Raw genomic sequence first — 18,366 nt, 5'->3', positions numbered from 1 at the left:
ATGTATACAATCTGCTAATTCCCTTTGTTGGTTCTTTGAATAACAGTAGAATTCGTGCAATATGTCTGGAAGGACAGGACCTTTCAAGACTAATCTTAGCGGAGGGAATGACACTTGAAGCAGGAGGTATGAAGGAAATTTCAATAATTTGGGAATATATTCAATAGTTATAAGACAGTATAATAAAAAAGCCAAAGTATCTGTTGTCAGCTGGTGTCACCATTTGTCTTTTTGCTATGATAGTCAGAAAACTTCTTCGGACTTGAAATATTCACAACTGCTTTTAAATTTGCAATATACTTTGCATTGTTGCATGTGTGCGCTGGAAAACTGATACCAAAATGAAACATGGCTTTGTGTGGTATTACTGTTATCATTACTGTTGTTACCACCATTACTCTTCTTTTACTGCATTTTGCAGTGTTCGAATATGGTTGCAGGTCATGTGCACGCTAAACTGCAGACAGCCACCCTTCTAGTGGTTATTATAGATACAGACTCGCCTCAAGAAATTGATAAAGGAATTGCATTATGTTTGTCACATGATGTGGTGTCTTCATTAGAGCTGCTATGTCGAAGTGGTGATTGAGTGACACCTGGTAGAACTGCACCATTTGCACAGTGTGTGAGGACCTTGCCCCCCCAGCACAGCGGACCAAGCACACAAGCTGGCCTGAAGTTCCATTCCATAATTAACCATTGCTCATCTCTTTCCTCTTCACGTTTGTCCAACTTTCTCATCCACCAACATGCAAGTTCTATGTACTGAATTCTGTTCAAATGGTTACAATAAAGGCATATATTTATATGGTAGACCTGTGTCTTTGAAATTAACACCTTTTCATTCCCAGTTATTGGCTTGGCTCCTTCAGTTTATCTGTTACAAACCACACACCACCCTGCCTTTATGCCTCAGGAAAGAAATACATGTATTCTTAGACTGTTAACTGTCTCTTGAGTAGGTTCCCACCGATATGGCCAGTGCCTCAAGTGGCTTTATAACCCTCTCCCAGTTTTATGAAGCAGCAAAGTTTTAAGTTGGACAATTGCTCAATCTCAGTGCTGGACTTGTTGACACGGCAGTCTAGACTGTTGCTGGTGGGTCAGTTAGGTTTTCTCTGACTGCACAGAAAATTGCCGACTGTGGGTAGGCATTGCACATTGGGGCGTTACCTGCTGGCTGTGTGAAACTTACTTCCTGTACTGCCCACAGTATCTTTGTTCTCAAGCCCTGTTCTGAAGACAGCAAGGTTGTTGGGAGGTATCAGTTGAGGACAGCCCGGGCTGCAAGTGGACTGGCCGGGGACCATAAAAGGCATAGCTCGAATGAGAGGACCGAGGGAGTTCCTGGAGACCTTCTTGGATATCTTTGCAGCAAGGGTCAAGGACTGTACCCGGACTGATCTGGTGCAGCATCACATCAACTCTAGCGGCAAGACCCCAGTCTCCTAAGTGCATCACAAGACATACTGTGTGTTATAAATAAACTAGTTGGGATGCCCCCCTTCTTCCACAATCTCGTCACATGTACTCTCTGCAGCAATTTCTCAAGACAGCCATATAAATTTTGGCTGTATATTTGTTTTGAGTTACCACAACTGACAGAATCCAACATGTCTCGTTTCAAGGACGATAAGGATTAATTGATTTTTCTCCAACATGTTCTCTGAAAGAGAAGAGACCTAAAACAAAATTATGTGACATGTACTGCATCAAAAAGAAGATTGACCATGTAATTTGAAACAATGTTGTATATATGAAAAAGGAATTTACTACTTGTTTCCAGGTGTTCTTACATAATGATGGAGATAATCTTGATGATGCTGAGATATGGAATAATTTCACTGCAGAACAACAGGACAGATCAGATCATTCTTCAAGAACAAAATCAAAAAAAATTAGTGTTTTCCTCACATTCTTCAGCTGATTGTTGGATGTGGGCTTAAAGAGACTAAAGTAGAGTTCAGCTTTCTCCAAGGTGTGAAGAATCAGCTCTGTGCCTTGCCCAAGTTCTTCATTCAAAGAAGAGTCTGTGAAGGAATTTACCCTTTATCGCAGCTTCTCCTGGTACCCACTGGAATTCAGCATTGCAACAGCTTAAAGAAGTCCATGTCTGCAATCACCAGAGATTGTCTAAAGCACTTGAAGCTGGGGGATACAACAAAGCTGCTAGAGACTGGAGTCAAACTGAAGATCAGGGTGGCATTTTAAAACCTTTTGGAGAAGCAGCAAATCTCACATTTGGTAAGAAGGAAGTAACGGTAAGTGCTGTTGTCCCCTGTGTGCTCTCACTTAGAAAAACACAAAGAGCAAGAGTGCTACTAAACTAACTTTGTCTTTGGTTTTCAAAAGTCGCATCATTGGATATTCAAAGGCATATTTGTTTTGTGAATGTCAAAGTGGCTGAACACAAGGGTGGCAAAGAAGCATCACCCTTTTCCAATCCTGCCTTTGTCAAGGCTGCTGTACTGGATCTCTCATTTGGCTCCAACTTTTTTTTTTTTTTTTTTACAGAGTAGAGTAAGCTGATATACTGCCTATTAACACATTGGCAGTGAACTTAAGATAATTTTCTCCAATTTTCAACTATTGCCTTTCTAAGTATTGTCTTGAAATACACTCTAATTTCAATGTTTAATAACATTTTTCTCTGCAATGTAACTATTTTCTATATTTTTGCTTCTAGTCACTAGATATGGTCCTAGAAGAGGTGGTTGAGGTTGAGCACACCTAAATGCAGCATACTACATCTTTTGACAATGAACCAGATGAAGAGGATGCTGGTGAGTCAGGGCTGTTGCATTGTATCAGAAATAATAAAATCACTTGCAGTCCTGTAGCTCAGCTATACTGCTACATGGACATTTATGATGACCAGAGCAGTCTTCTGTTTTGGGCCATGAACAAGCAGACTCTCCCAGCATTATTCACTGTTACAGTTAGAGTATTGGATGTATCTGCATCCAGATCATCTGCTGAGCATGTGTTCTACCATATTGGTGTGATGATGCAGCTGCATTTGTCTCAGCTTAGCAACAGAATGTAACGATGCAACAAAAGTTCCCAAAATACAGAGAACATTTTCATTTTCAAGGATTTTTATTTGTGCTTTTTATTTTTTTTATTTCCATTTTTAAAGGATTTTTTGGCGGCCACTTGGGCCATGTTCGACAAGCAAGTAGTGTGCTTCATCCTAGGAGCCGCATTACTAGCAGACTGCTGCTCCTCCTCTGAACATCCACCCGGGGCAGCAGGGCTCTTCTCGGGCCTGGCCGCCTCTTCTGTAGGTGAGGTCATCGTCGCTTCCACCCTTACAGTTGTCATCTCCTCCCTCGTTGACTCCGCCGCCACGTTCGGGTTCGCCACTGCCGCCACCTCCACCACCAACCCTCCTCCAGCCGGCGTCGGCATTGCAGCTCCCTCGATGAGGGGCTCCGACGTCTCTTGATGGTTCTTCTGCTTGAGGGGAGCGCTTCCGTGTGGGCGACTCCTCAGGGAGAGCAGCATAGTGCTGCTTCCCTGGAGGAGATGGCCTCACCTGACCCCCAGCGATCGTCTTCATCCTCGCTGTCGTCTTCATTCCCGTCGCCTGCATCGTCGTCGACCTCCCCACCAATATCTGCGATGGCTTCATCTCCCGGTGCAACCCAAGGGCAGGTTGAAAGTGCTGTAGAGAGCCCTTCACAGGGCTGTGCTGTGGAAAAGCTCTCTTATGCCCCCTGACAACAAAACCACAGTACTGCACTCGATTTTAGCCGAAAGGCCAAGAAATGAGATATTACGGGCATTGACAATAGGTTCCGTGAAAACGTAAACTGAGGCTTTCAGTAGCTTAGTGCGGACTGGGCGTAAAGGACAGCTAGTAGTACCTTTAATGGTGGAAATTAGCACGGTGGTTTCCGCTACAGTAAGTAAATGGGAGCTAATGAAACGGCGCGGACAGAAAATTGTGACGTGCAGCACCATGGATTTAGGATTGGGCGAAGAAGAACGCAAAGGCAGCATTTATCTCGAACGTTTTAATGAACATCAGCACACAGGGAAATAACGCTCCCGGTCCCATTAATCTCGAACATTTTAATGAGCCCCGGCACACAAGGAAATAATGCTCTCAGTCCAAGAACTCAATTTGTTTATAACTTCAACTTCATTAAAATAAATATCATACACAGTTAAAAACAATTGTCAATAAGTTTACAAGTAAATTAAAAATAACTATATTTCCTATGGCTGATCAACAAAACTTACCAAGAAATCATTATTAAAAAACAACACACACCTCATTTCCTCCAGAACCTACACCTCAAGCCAGCATTTTGTTACCCTGTCATTTCCCCCAGAAATGCCCCCAGTGGTTGTACGCCTACATGCCACATTTTTCCCATAATGCAACTATTTACGCCAAACACATCTTCCCGCCTAAAGAAAGTAATGCGGGTCATTACAATATCATCATTGCCAGAGGTCCTTACACTGGCCTTAGTAATTAGTAATTAGTGGCAAAAAAACAAGGATTATTCCGATTTTCACCATTTATAGTTAATGCGTGTTCGGATCTGGCATTAGTGCTTTTCTGTTTTTAAGGCAATGGGACCAGGCTACATGCAATTAAATGCAATTTACAATCTAATTATGGCATTCTTTGTTACACAAGTTGATTCGTTGAGCCACGGCGAATTTATTAAGTTCGAATAAGTTTTTTTTTTTTAGTGGAGCCACAGATTCTAAGGCGAATTTTACCACACCGTTATATATAGCCATTTGATCGAGATCTGCATTCATTCCAAAATCAAATTTTCTCATGTAATCGATAAATTTAGCACTATTTTCATCAATATGGTGCACGATTTTGGTCAATATTGTCAAACGGCACCAGCAGGTATAGATTATAACTTGAGGAAAACTGATGGATTTGAGAGACATAAAACAAAGAGAATCCGACTATGCCGTGAACAAAATCGCCCATAAGATTATTTTAGTCATGAGTAATGACTAAATCGGCTATAAAGTTACTAAATTCATCAAGAAGAGTGGCTCTGGTGGATGGTAAATAAATACAATTCATTTTCGACTTCAAACCAGGCAAATTGTTACGCTGTCTGTGGGTTATTTGTAATCCATTGTTGTGGAAAAGAACGCCGACTCCATCTCCACGAGAGCAGAGCGAGATTTATAGAAGTAATAATCCAGAGCGGTTTCAATGATCGGGATATTATCGTCGTGTCGGAGTCGCTGAGCCAAGTCGCAGTAAGACAGAAGTGCTTGAACTTGTCACTTAGTATTAAATCGTTTATCAGAACAGCTTTATTTGTGAGTGAGCGGATATAATAGACAGAATTTTAGTTTATTGTTTGAAGGTGGTGGTAAATTGAGAGTATTTGTTCTGATGTATTTTACCGTACTGGTTTGAGCGCTCCTACCACTAGTCTATAGTTAAACGCGTGATCTTATGCTAGTTTGCCATTTGACTGCAAGTACCACTTGCATTTATGGAACTAAGGTCCACACTGGACAAGGCACAGGAAACCCCATCACATGACATCACTACTCAAAAAGAGCTAAAGGAGATGTCCTGCAAGTTGGCTGAGTCAACCTTGCATGGGTCAAGTTCTGGGACAGCACAGAAGAACTCCCTCCAGTTGAGGTGTACACCATCACACCTGGAAAAACCCAGGCTTTCCCTAGAAATCATCCCAGTTGAGGGGGCATGGTGGCGCAGTGGGTTTGGCCAGGGCCTGCTTTCCAGTGGCTCTGGGGTTCAAGTCCCCCTTGGGGTGCCTTGCAACAGCCTGGTGTCCCATCCTGGGTGTGTCCCCTCCCCCTCCAGCCTTGTGCCCTGTGCTGCTGGGTCAGGCTCTGGCTCACTGTGATCCTGCTTGGGACAAGTGGCTTCAGACAGTGTGTGTGTGTGTGTGTGTTAATGAACAATATGTGATTAGAGTGGCACTGTGTCTCCAGCCACCTGTTAGAGGACACCAGTCTACTGTACACTGTCCCATATGAACAGTCTAGGTAAAAGACCAGACGCTACCAGATTCCCACACTTATAGCTTTATTTCACATAGGACTAAAGTGGCTCTTTAAGACCTCAAAGTGCTGATAATGAATATTATTATCACCAACATGCACCATTAGAGCTGACACCGTATTATCAGCCAGGGAACTTACAGAAGCGTTGATGCTGGACATGTGTGTGTGGGGAAACACTTCACTTTTACACTTTGATCCCCATGCCCTGAACTTTAACATTTCAAACAGCTGACTCTCCCAAAATAAGCACATCCCTATTATCATTATTATTATTCTCAAGCTCAACAGGCAACTGCTAAGAGCTGAATATTGTTTTTTGGTTCAGACAGGAGAATCAGGAACCCGTCTCTTAGACTTAGCTTTACTTAATTTACTCCAAAGGGTAACCCAGTTGCCATGAGAGTGTTCCAGGGTCCCAGTCTTCTCATTAACTGTACTTGGGCCTATGAGTGTCAACAGAGTTTGACACCCTGGTGGCATCGGGACACCAGTAGGGTTCAGCCAGCTCTCCGTCTCTCGAATACAAATCAAACACTTAATTTGCCCTTTTAAATCATGGACTTTCTGCACCAAGTCATTATTTGTCATGCATTTTGAACAGATGAAATTGTCAACATCAGCAGATGCAACTAAGCAGTTCATGCTGCATACGCAATACATAGGTTGGCCGTCTGGTGAAACATTCAGCATGGAACATAAAACGGGGATTCTGCCATTCCTTAGATGCTGTCTTGACTGACAATATTTGACTCGTCGCTGTGGACACTCTGCCTTGCTGCGCATGTGAAATTCTTATCTTTGTTTTGATAAACACACACACACACACACACATCTTCAGAACCGCTTGTCCCTCACGGGGTCACGGGGAACCGGAGCCTACCCGGCAACACAGGGCGTAAGGCCGGAGGGGGAAGGGGACACACCCAGGACGGGACGCCAGTCCGCCGCAAGGCACCCCAAGCGGGATTTGAACCCCAGACCCACCGGAGAGCAGGACTGCGGTCCAACCCACTGCGCCACCGCACCCCCCGTTTTGATAAACAGTATATGCAAATTGTAATTCCACAATAAAACAGTTAATTGTAGCACTTGTGTGTAGCCTTTTATTCCCTTTTGGATTCTGTTTTCAGTTAATGTACAGAATTATTTTTCACATCCAAGTTCAAAATATGATGCAAAGCAGTAGCAATATAGTAGGTACAGGTAGTACAATTGATTAATTAAAGGCAATATAGTGATTTTTGGCCACCATGTGCTTTTTTAGAGAAATATGCTTTCTAGAGGAAATGTATTCATGGCTCTGTGTAAACATGTCATTCTTTGGACTGTTCAGATGGATTTCTTGTCCAGGTGTAGTACAGTTTTTCCACATTATTCACAAGTGAATGTAATTAATTTGAATGTTTTTATTTTTTTATTCATATTGGTAATGTCAAAGATATGGAAATAGAGCTTTTCTCATTCATTTTCACAAATGCCTTGTCCTGATCAAGGTCGCGGTGGTCTGGAGCCTATCCCGGAATCACTGGGTGCAGGGCAGAGGGGGTACACCCTGGATGGGATGTCAGTCCATTGCAAGGTAACCACACACACACACACACACACACACACACACACACACACACACACACACTCATCCATTCGCATGCTATGGGCAATTTATCTTCACCAACCCATCTCAACTGCATAACTTTGGAATATGGGAGGAAAGTGGGGGAAAACCATACAGGCACAGGGAGAATGTGTTTTGAAACCAGATAATTCTGACAATCTCATTAAAACAGAAGTGGTGTTAACACCTAGGTGTTAGTATTAACTCTTACTCAGCCAGCCATTGAAGCTCCCATACATAAGAATTCTCTTTCCTGAATTAGAGGATCACACAGTGTTTCTGATAAGCAGATTAGACTAATTCATTTGAATGTGTGGAGGGTTTTTTGAAACTGGAATATCATTTTGACTTTTGTTAACAGTGTACAGGGTGTCCCATCCTGGGTGTGTCCCCTCCCCCTCCAGCCTTACGCTCTGTGTTGCTGGGTTAGGCTCCGGCTCCCCATGACCCCGTATGGGACAAGCGGTTCAGAAACTGTGTGTGTGCGTGTGTGTGTACAGGGTGTGAATGTTTAGCGTGCCATGGGCTGGGATTGGATGGACTGTGCGTTTCTCACACAGTTCTGTCATCCTGTCGTCACTTTTGTTTCCCTCTGACCGACATCCAGGGAATCACTGGCTCGCTGACATTTTAATGATTCAGCATAATACTGCATCTTGAGTGAAATGGGATCCAAGCACAGAAGCAGACTAGGGAGTTGTATTAGACGAGTGGATTAGTGGCAGAGACGAGCAAATGATACTGATCAGCGTGTGGCACTCAAAGGGGGAAGGAACACATTAAAACCTGTAGCTGGTTACCATGCCTCCCTAACACATTCACTTAATTATTGCAGTTACTGTAAACAAACACTTGTAACTGGTTACCGTGACTCCCTAACACATTTGCCTGGCTACAGTTAACAAACACTTAGTGGTCGTACTTTCCACCTGCATACTTAAACTTCCAACCTCGCGCAGTGACAAGGTGTTGGAGAGAAAGAGCAAGTCTGAGTGTTTGCTGCTTGTTTGCCCTTTTTCCCCCCATCTTTGAATTAAAAAAAAAAAAAAAAAAACATCCAGAAGTCATCCAGAGAGAAGAGGCAGGTAAGTGTCACACCTGTGTAGTTGTGTGTATCAAGTAACCCTTTCAGGATCTGAAGCTGAAAAGCACAGCTGGACATTATGGACTTACAGTAAGGGTTTACCCTTTAGGGTATGGGCTGTAAATCTCAGATGTTACGCATTTTCCCTGTGGCATACCAGGTGCTCTGGCACTGGGTTCTTCAGAAAGCAGGCTGCATTCATCCAGACAGACCACCATATTTCAGTAATTTTGCTCTTTATAAACACAGGAAGGGAATATATGTCTTCTATCAAAAAAAAGTTTCTACTAAATGGTGATCAGTCTTTTAAATGGCTGTTGAAGGTTTCCCCCTTTTCCCCGCTGCATTGTTGTATGGCCGGCCTCCCGTTATTACTTGAATTATTATTAGGAGACAGTCGTCATAAAATCCTGACTATACTGGCCATGCAGACGGGACCAATTTATCGCATAAAGATGTTCGTCAATATCTGCTCACTTATCCCCAAACATCAAAGAGTATAATAGACATGTATGACAATTCACTGTAGCTTCTGTAAAATTTTTCATATAGCTATAGTAAAAATATGTTGGATGAAATCACTCCTGCACAGCTTCAGGAAGATCTTTCCTGTCAGCATGTTTTTTGCAGTCATTGCAGCCAGTATAAACAATATTTTCACGAAATTATAGGAAATAGAACACTGAAGAAAATGCAATTTAAAATAAACTTGTTAACAAAAATGTCCGTATCTCTTTTTCATTGATTGCAAACAGCAACGCTGGAGGGAGGGTGGGGTGCAGCAGGTAGTGCTGTTGCCTGACAGTGCCTGGGCTGTTCGGGTATACGTATGAATTGAACGTCATCTGTGTGGAGTTTGCATGTTCTACCTCTTGTTGTCGTGAATTTCCTCTGGGTGCTCTGGTTTCCCAGCAGAGTCCAAAAAGATGCAGTCCGGGTTAATTGGTGACTCTAAATTGCCTGTAGAGTGTGTGTGTTGCCACCCTGAAATGGACTGGTGTCCTATGTGGGGTGTTCCCCCCACCACCTTGTGCTTAAGTGGTTAACAGAAGTTGAGTGAGCGAGCAACACTGGGCCACCACAACCTAGAAACAGCAATCCGGCAAAGTTATGAATGTGTCCAAATACATAAGGCATGGACAAAAAATTACAATATTCCAAAAGTGTGATCAAATACCTTTGAGAAGTCTACTATTCAATATGAGTTATCATACATATTAAATGTTAATTTTTTAATCCTTAAGGTCATGAATACACTTGTTAGTGGCCTTCAGGTATGAACCACAACAAAATACTGAACAAAATGCTACTGGATGGTGAAGCTAAAGGAAATAATCAAATTTCATCCTACTTTAAAGTATAACATTGCAGCTAGTCATTTTAAATGCAAATAATTTTACTGTAAATCTAAAACAGGAATGTAACCCCAGTAGTGCAGTCATGAAAATGAAAACCTGAACACATGACCCAATGAAGTAGAAACAATAGAATAGAACCAAAAATCCAAGTGTAAGCTATGAAGAAAATTTCTGTCCATCCCCCCAGGGAGCCTGTTAGTCACCAATTCTTTTATGGGTACCGGGCAAGGATCACACCTCCCAACTCCTCACTAAATCTCCAACTGCACCCTTTCTCCAGGACCCCTCACATATAAAGTAAAAAGTGTAAACCCCCATGCAAGTAAAAAGCACATATAATAAAGAGTAAAGTCCATTTAAAAACAGAAACCAGAAAAGAAAGAAAAACTTGAAAATAAAGCAGCAGAAAAAGAACAGGAAGAAATTGAACTCCATCAAATGCTTTTATGAACCAGTCAGCATTCAGGAGTGAAGAGAAAAGCAGCGCTAGATGCTTAGCAGTCAAACAGGTAGATCTTCCCTTTGTGTACACTTCTCGGTCAACAGGGGAAGCAAAAACATGGTACTTTGTGTTCTTTAAAAGATTTTGCAATCACTGAATCATCATTAAAAATGATATTGTATTTCTTTGCTGTGGATTTTTTAATGTCTTTGCCACTGTGGATAAGAATGCTCCTCAGACATGCTATTGGTAGGCAAAATATCAGGAAAATTAGCCGATATTCTAGGAAGGTAGCTTGTCCTGCACATGAGAGCAGCGTTTCATTCAGCATTCTCCGGTAAGCCATAATTCTTAGATTAATGCAGTGGTTTATATATTGCACTTGGTCCAATTCAACTTTTTGCTGTTGACCGAGCCTGTGATTCAACCAAATCCTTTAAAGTAGAGCTCAACCAATCAATCCCGACAACACAATTTTCACAGCCATTAACACAAATGGTTAAATTGGTGAGTTTTATTTCTATAGCTGAAATGGAGGGAAGTTCAGTACTGACAGCATCCACTTTATTCAGCTTTTGCACATTGTCCCACTCATTCGGTCAAACACCTTTCATAGAGCTGATGTTCACTAGAACAAGTATCGTTTTACCAGATAACTCTCATCCATGATACCAAATCTGAGCTTATCTTTAGCACTCATTTTAGAAATGGCAATGTGACCAACAGACCAATTTTTTCAGATACTAAGAGAAAATCATGGTTTCTTCAATGTGACACTAACCTCCCGTATGATGGCTGCAGTTGCCTTGAATTTGAGTTCTTTTTGAGTTCCATGATTTTGCACCTTGTGAAGAGAGTTTGACGGGACAGGAACCAGGATCGATTCTGCACTGTTTCAACAATCAAGGAGTAAGCCTCTAACTATGGTTCATTTGAGGATCAGAGCCTTAGAAACAGTTATGTAAGAGTGACAAGGCTAATCGATTTTTCTCCAGAGGTCTTCAGAAATTTCCCTAGTACATCACAATGTGCCCCTGAATCCGCTTTGGCAACTTGCCTTATTGAACTGAAAAAGCTGATTCTAATTACATTGATTAAAATTAGAAGACTTAGTATTTCACACCTATGATTGCACTTTTTTCTCTCTCAGGCTCTATTTCACTAGAACTTATAGGAAGATCTGGTCAAATTTACTATCAAGTAGCTCTAAAGTAAACTAGAAAGGGGGCAAAATTTTGAAAACCAACCAGATGTGTAAGAAAATTCCAGATATACACTTAACCTACCAACCCTCATTGAAAAATCAGTAGAGCAGAGAAAAAAGGTAGCGACATCACTTGCTTAACTCAAAAGTTGTGGCCCGGATTCAGTGGTCACAATATGAAAAAGATGTGCCTGCACCTGCCTGCAATTAACTTGACGATGTTACACAAAAATCTGTAGACATGTACTGTACACTGTGTGGAAGAATTGTAGAATAATGCAGATTTGAGTTTTTTTTTCTACTGTATATTGTAAACCTACTGCAATAGTATTTGATGTCTACTGTATTGCATATGGGGGGCGTGCGGTGGCGCAGTGGGTTGGACCGGGTCCTGCTCTCCGGTGGGTCTAGGGTTCGAGTCCTGCTTGGGGTGCCTTGCGACGGACTGGTGTCCCATCCTGGGTGTGTCCCCTCCCCCTCCAGCCCTACACCCTGTGTTGCCGGGTAGGCTCCGGTTCCCCGCGACCCTGTACGGGACAAGCGGTTCTGAAAATGTGTGTGTGTGTGTGTGTGTGTGTGTGTGTGTGTGTGTATATTGCGTATTTATAAAATCTGTCAATTAATAACAATTATTCCCCTTTTCCATCTTTTTAGCACATTGGTATGGCTGAGAAATCTCTGGAGTCTGGAGCTGTCTCCATTCCCGTGGGGAAAGCTATACGGCCTTTGGGTGGCCAGGAGCCACCGCTGCTACCACGCCTGAAAAAGATGGAAGACCACATCACAGATGCCCATCGCTTCTCCCACCTTCCCCGCCGCTCCGCTGTGGACCTGAAGTTCATTGACCTGACATACACCATCTGTGACGGGCCCTGGTGGAAGAAGAGAGGTAGGATGCCCTAGGAAGAAGTCAACGCTTTAAAACGGCTTCCATTTGTGCCTATGAATCACTCTGCAGAGGAGTAAGGGCTCACCCCTCGTTTGTCTTTCATCTTGAACTTTATTGGAAGTGCTTTTAAGGAATCCGCCAATACTGTAAATGTCTATATATGAATAAATACAGAAAACTCTTACAAAAATGTTTTGTAGTCTTCACAAATGGACATTATTTTTTGAGTATTAGGTACTGAACACATAAGTTATGTTTTATTTTTTGTTTAATATTTTTCCCAAAGCAATTTTACCCATTTATACAACTGTTTGTTTTTCCTGCAGCATTCAGGGAAAGCACCTTGCTCATGCCTGGGCTCCTTCTGAAAGATTATGTACTGTATGACAACTGCAAGACATTGCTTAATATTCTGGCACTGCTGCCACTAATGGTCTTATAATGACCTCACCTGTGAAAGCAAAAGTTCTTTCTCCCTTTGACGCAATGAAATTGAGTCCTCTGAAACATGGAGAGCAGGGGTGGAGTGGTGCAGTGGGTTGGATTAGGTCCTGCTCTCCAGTGGGTCTGATGTTTGAGTCCCACTTGGGGTGCCTTGTGATGCACTGGCATCCCCTCCTGGGTGTGTCCCCTCCCCCCTCTGTCCTTTCGCCCTGTGTTGCCGGGTTAGGCTCCGGCTCCCCGCTACCCCGTATGGGACAAGCGGTTCCAGATTATGTGTGTGTGTGAAACATGGGGAGATCTGCTTTTGTTTCCAGTCCTTATGTTTTTCCATGACACAGCAGCATGTGTAACCGCTGCCATAATTTCCTCCTGCCCAGAATCTTCAAAAATCTATTGCTGTTACCTCCAAGTGTTTATAATGAGCATTCCTTCCCACAACCCCCTCATGCCCTGATGCATTGTCACCGCTGCCTTCTTTTGGCAATCTTCTTCACGCCAGAAATGTCCAGTGCAGATAACTACACCTACAGACAGGAGCTGTCACTGTAATCCCCAGTCTCCTCCACGCTGTCACAAGTTCTCCTGAATCTGCGTTCTTCTTGAGGGTCTTCAACAGAAAAAAATGACGGCCTTAATGGTTCTGTGTGAGAAAGCTGAATAAGCATCTCTCTTAGATACTTATTTATGGGTCTGTTATTACTGTTTGTTTTCTTTGCTACATGAAAGAGCATTAGATGAACATTATCGCTTGCAAACACACAAAAGTACATGATGGAATGTTAGATAATGATAAATAATCATTTTTGCAGACTATGTATAGTCTGAATTAAAGGTGTTTCATTGCTATTGATGATCTCCGGCACAGACACTGTACAGCATTATCAATAACTGTTGTGTTGGGAAAGTATTGTTGGTTATATCTGTACCTGCTCCTCCAACCCTCGCAGGCTACAAAGCTTTGCTCAAGGATCTGTCGGGGAGGTTCTGCAGTCGGGAGCTGATTGGCATCATGGGGCCCTCGGGGGCCGGCAAGTCCACCCTTATGAACATCCTGGCTGGGTACAGGTGAGTTTTGGGGCCACGATGGACGCTCTTTAAAAACTACGCTTCAGGACTACAGGCAGTGAAGGTAGAGTTTGATCCCAGCAGGCTGGCTGGTTTTTGGTGAGGTCTATTCCAGAACAAAGGTCACCACTGGGGTATTGATTGTGATGTGTTCACTGGCAGGGAGAGGGGGTGGACAGGGCAGATCCTGGTAAACGGGAAGCCCAGGAACCTGCGTACTTTCCGTAAGATGTCTTGCTACATCATGCAGGACGACATGCTGCTGCCACACCTTTCCACACGAGAAGCCATGATGGTAAGATCACTTAGATCAAGCTCTGATGCTCATTATATTATATCTATGTGTGTGAGTGACAGAGAGAGTGTGTTTCACCGATGTATGGATGAGTGACCCATTGTAAGCAGTGTATCTAGCAGTGTAAGTTACCTTGGTGAATAAGGTGTGTGGGCTGGTAACCCTCCATAGAGTTCATTGGAAGTTGCTTTGAAGAAAAGTGTGTGGTAAGTAAATTAATGTAAATATAAATATGTCTTCTCCATTGATGGGTGGTGGCATTTTTATTGTCTGTGATGCTGAGAATGTTACATAACAAGAAGTAGGCTGTCCTCTAGTGGTTACATATGTGTACCTCATGCAGTGTTAATTCAGTCATCATTTTATCAGTACAGTATTATGTGGTACAGTGTGTAAGATCTACAGCCTGTTTTGTTTGCCTGTCTCATGTTGTGATTTTTCAGTTTTACAAAATATGTAGTGAAATGCAATGTCCTTCTTGCATTCAGGTGTCTGCCAATTTAAAGCTTAACGAGAGTATGTCCGTGAAAAAAGAGCTGGTGAGTTGAGAGTGAATAGCATGTATGCTGTAATACTGTATCTTATCAGCATTGCTTCCCATGCGAAGTCACACAGCTCTGTTCTGCTGAATACCATGTATGCAACTGCGTCCCTTTTGTCTCCTGCAAAGTTGTCTCAGTGCATGTTTCTTCCAGGTAAAGGAAATCCTGACAGCACTGGGATTAGAGGAGTGTGTTCACACCCACACCATCTCGCTTTCAGGGGGGCAACGCAAGCGACTGGCCATCGCCCTAGAGCTGGTCAACAATCCCCCTGTTTTGTTCTTCGATGAGCCTACCAGGTACAAAAAAATAGAACATGGATTTGGCTATTAGGGGACCCCATGACGGAGGAAGTTTTCCTCCATAAATGTTTGTAAAATCGTGTTCAGCTCTCAACAACTGAAAAAATTGCCCTTTAAAACTTGACAAAATATTCATGATGCCTCATCAGATATGTAGGGTCCATTGTACAACAATTCTGAAAGCCTAGAATTCAAGGCTCAAAAGAAGAGCATAAGCACAAACATACTGCCTCTTACCCTTTCTAAATTGCCATATGACTTTTCCAAAAGCTCATACAGCATTGTAGTACTGAAAGGTACTTGAGTGTGTCCTGTATCCCCCATCTTTGTGTCCTGGGTGATCTCAGCGGCTTGGACAGCACCTCCTGCATCCAGGTGGTCTCCCTCATGAGGTCCTTGGCCCAGGGTGGACGAACCATCATCTGTACCATCCACCAACCCAGCGCCAAGCTCTTCGAGATGTTTGATAAGGTGAAGGTCACCCCCATCCTTGAGTACTGTGAGACTCTACGTCTCCAGTGTCTCTGTCTCATCCCTGTTTGTGTCCACCCCTAGCTTTACATTCTGAGCCAGGGCCAATGCATCTACCAGGGGACTGTGCCATACCTCATCCCCTACCTGAAGGGTCTGGGCCTCCACTGCCCCACTTACCACAACCCTGCTGATTTCAGTGAGTGAACCAGGATGCATTTCCTATCTGAATGTGTTTGAAAGAAGCTGTCTGAAACCAAAAGAGTTTACTTTGCATACCTTGTGGCATCTGAGTTGTTTCTCTTTTTGCCCCCTGCTAAGTCATCGAAGTGGCCTCAGGCGAGTATGGTGATCTGAACCCTGTGCTGTTTGACGCTGCTCAGAAAGGATTCTGTGCAACAGAAGGGGAGAAAACCTCCACTGATAAAAATGACCTCACCTCCTCCAGCCTTTCCCACAGTCACAGTGTGAGTGTCACTGAAATGATCTTGCTTCCTCCTGCATTGCACTGTAAAAGCTCTCTGTACTAACAAGGCATGTCACTTACCCTGTCTACCAAGGATTCAGAGTATACTGAGCAACATACATTTGCAACAAGCACCTTGACTCAGTTCTACATTCTGTTCAAGAGAACTTTCATCACCATCTGTAGAGATATGGTATGTAGTCTTAGACAGACACATGGTGTAATCATCCACATTATAATGACTTTATGACCAATGCACCTGTTTCAAATTATTTTAAACGTGTTAAATGTTTGTGTCCAGGTGTTGACCCATCTCAGGACGACATCCCACATTTGCATTGGGGTGCTGATTGGCCTGTTGTACTTCCAAATCGGGAATGATGCCAGCAAGGTCTTGAATAACACCGGATTTCTCTTCTTCTCCATGCTTTTCCTCATGTTCGCCGCTCTGATGCCCACTGTGCTGACATGTGAGATGGAAGGGTGGATGGGTGGAACCTAATAAAAAAGGGTGGTTTCCATGACTGGGGTTGGGGGAAGAGTTCAAGATTTTAAAAAGCTAGTTAAGACATCAGGATTTGATTAAAATGAAGTTCTGGAAGTACTATACATGACCATGCTTGTCAGATAATATATTTATTTATGAAATCAGCCATTTGAAGGCTTAAAGGTTTATATTGATGGAAGGAAAAATGTTTTTGGCAGTCCCCCTCGAGATGTCTGTGTTCTTAAGGGAGCACCTCAACTACTGGTATAGCCTGAAGGCCTATTACCTGGCCAAGACAATGGCAGATATTCCATTCCAGGTGAGCAGAGAAACCCCTTAACTTGACTACTGCATGGCTACAATGGTACCTTCTCATCAACACAAGCTTAGTGTATTTATGGCTCCTCCACAGATCATCTGCCCCGTCATATACTGCAGCATTGCCTACTGGATGACTGGGCAGCCCCCAGAGGCCAGCCGCTACCTGCTCTTCATGGCTCTGTCCACCTCCACAGCCCTTGTGGCTCAATCTCTAGGGCTTCTGATTGGAGCAGCATCTACCTCCCTTGAAGTAGGTCTAGCTCACTGACTCTAAACCATGTGCTTGCAGAACGTAACTCCTAAGAATGACACCTTTCTATTGTCTTTCTCAGGTGGCTACCTTTGTAGGTCCTATCACTGCCATCCCCGTCCTTCTCTTCTCCGGCTTCTTTGTAAACTTTGACACCATCCCCAAATATCTCCAGTGGATCTCATATGTGTCCTATGTCAGGTGTGTCTAAATGCAAAAGTGTCAACCTTGGTTCCATTGGAGTAACAGGGATTTCGAAGAGCTAATCAGCTAGGTGCCAATGATACATGCTCCCTTCTATTAACCATTTTGCTAATCTCCAGCTAAATTCCATTTACATATTGACATGAGCAAGGGATGCATGTATCCAGGACCGGTGCTGTTTACAGAAAGGAAGTAGCTTTTGTTAAACTTGCAGATGTGCCCCTTCTTTCATAGACAGGAACTCCCTCTATCTGCTTACCAGGTATGGCTTTGAAGGTGTGATCCTGTCCATCTATGGAATGAACCGTTCTGAGCTGGAATGTCCAACCGATGCGTGCAAGTTTCAAAAGCCGGAGGAGGTCTTGCAGCTGATGGATGTGGATGACAGCAAGCTTTATGTGGACTTCATGGTGCTTGGAATCTTTTTCGTGGTGTTGAGAGTGCTTACTTCTCTAGTCCTACGCTATAAGGTCAAGTGGGCCGTCACATTTTGAACACATCCACAATTAGTGTTTGATTTTTACACTTGTGGGATTTGGTTGTCTTGCTCAGATGGTCGCTGGAAGAAACCAAGCAAATCATCAGAAACGTATTTCTTCAACTCGACTGTCCTTATCTTAGACAAAGGTTGAGAAAAAAACAGTTCAGTGGGACTGTATCGAGTAATATGTCATGGTATGAAGAAGCATCAATACAATCATTTAATGTGCTGCTGATCTGGCACAGAGAATTGTGGTTGCTGGTTCAGAGTTTATACCTTAGAACTGAAATATATTGTATGTAAGATAATGTTTCTGTACTGTATCTGTCAGAACCCCATATATGTAAATAAACTGTTTTGAATGTTGACAGAATTTGAATATTTCTTGGAGACCAATTTATTGAATTAATTATTTTAAA

General features: G+C 43.0%; 1 protein-coding gene across 2 annotated transcripts; it reads left to right on the top strand.

Moving 5' to 3' along the window:
* Positions 1-8,557: 8,557 nt before the first annotated feature.
* Positions 8,558-18,279, top strand: LOC108936256 (ATP-binding cassette sub-family G member 4-like). 2 transcript variants are annotated; one of them, XM_029250753.1, is made up of 15 exons: positions 8,558-8,727; positions 12,385-12,619; positions 14,011-14,128; positions 14,291-14,423; positions 14,912-14,962; positions 15,119-15,264; positions 15,615-15,738; positions 15,823-15,937; positions 16,060-16,205; positions 16,299-16,397; positions 16,506-16,674; positions 16,910-17,010; positions 17,104-17,262; positions 17,345-17,463; positions 17,729-18,279. In XM_029250753.1, the coding sequence occupies exons 2-15, from the start codon at positions 12,394-12,396 to the stop codon at positions 17,958-17,960; spliced, it is 1,938 nt and encodes a 645-aa protein (XP_029106586.1). In that variant the 5' UTR covers positions 8,558-8,727; positions 12,385-12,393; the 3' UTR covers positions 17,961-18,279. The 2 variants fall into 2 exon arrangements, with proteins under 2 accessions (XP_029106586.1, XP_029106587.1); XM_029250754.1 differs by lacking the exon at positions 14,912-14,962.
* The last annotated feature ends 87 nt before the right edge of the window (positions 18,280-18,366 follow it).

Source organism: Scleropages formosus, chromosome 4 (genome assembly GCF_900964775.1).
Source record: "Scleropages formosus chromosome 4, fSclFor1.1, whole genome shotgun sequence".
NCBI lineage: Eukaryota > Metazoa > Chordata > Actinopteri > Osteoglossiformes > Osteoglossidae > Scleropages > Scleropages formosus.
This window is presented reverse-complemented; position numbering and strand designations above follow the sequence as displayed.

Coding starts and splice junctions, on each gene's coding strand:
- LOC108936256 (XM_029250753.1), top strand. CDS start 12,394: ATGGCTGAGAAATCTCTGGAGTCTGGAGCTGTCTCCATTCCCGTGGGG. Junction 14,963..15,118: donor TGTCCGTGAAAAAAGAGCTG/GTGAGTTGAGAG, acceptor TGTTTCTTCCAG/GTAAAGGAAATCCTGACAGC. Junction 16,206..16,298: donor GCCTTTCCCACAGTCACAGT/GTGAGTGTCACT, acceptor CTGTCTACCAAG/GATTCAGAGTATACTGAGCA.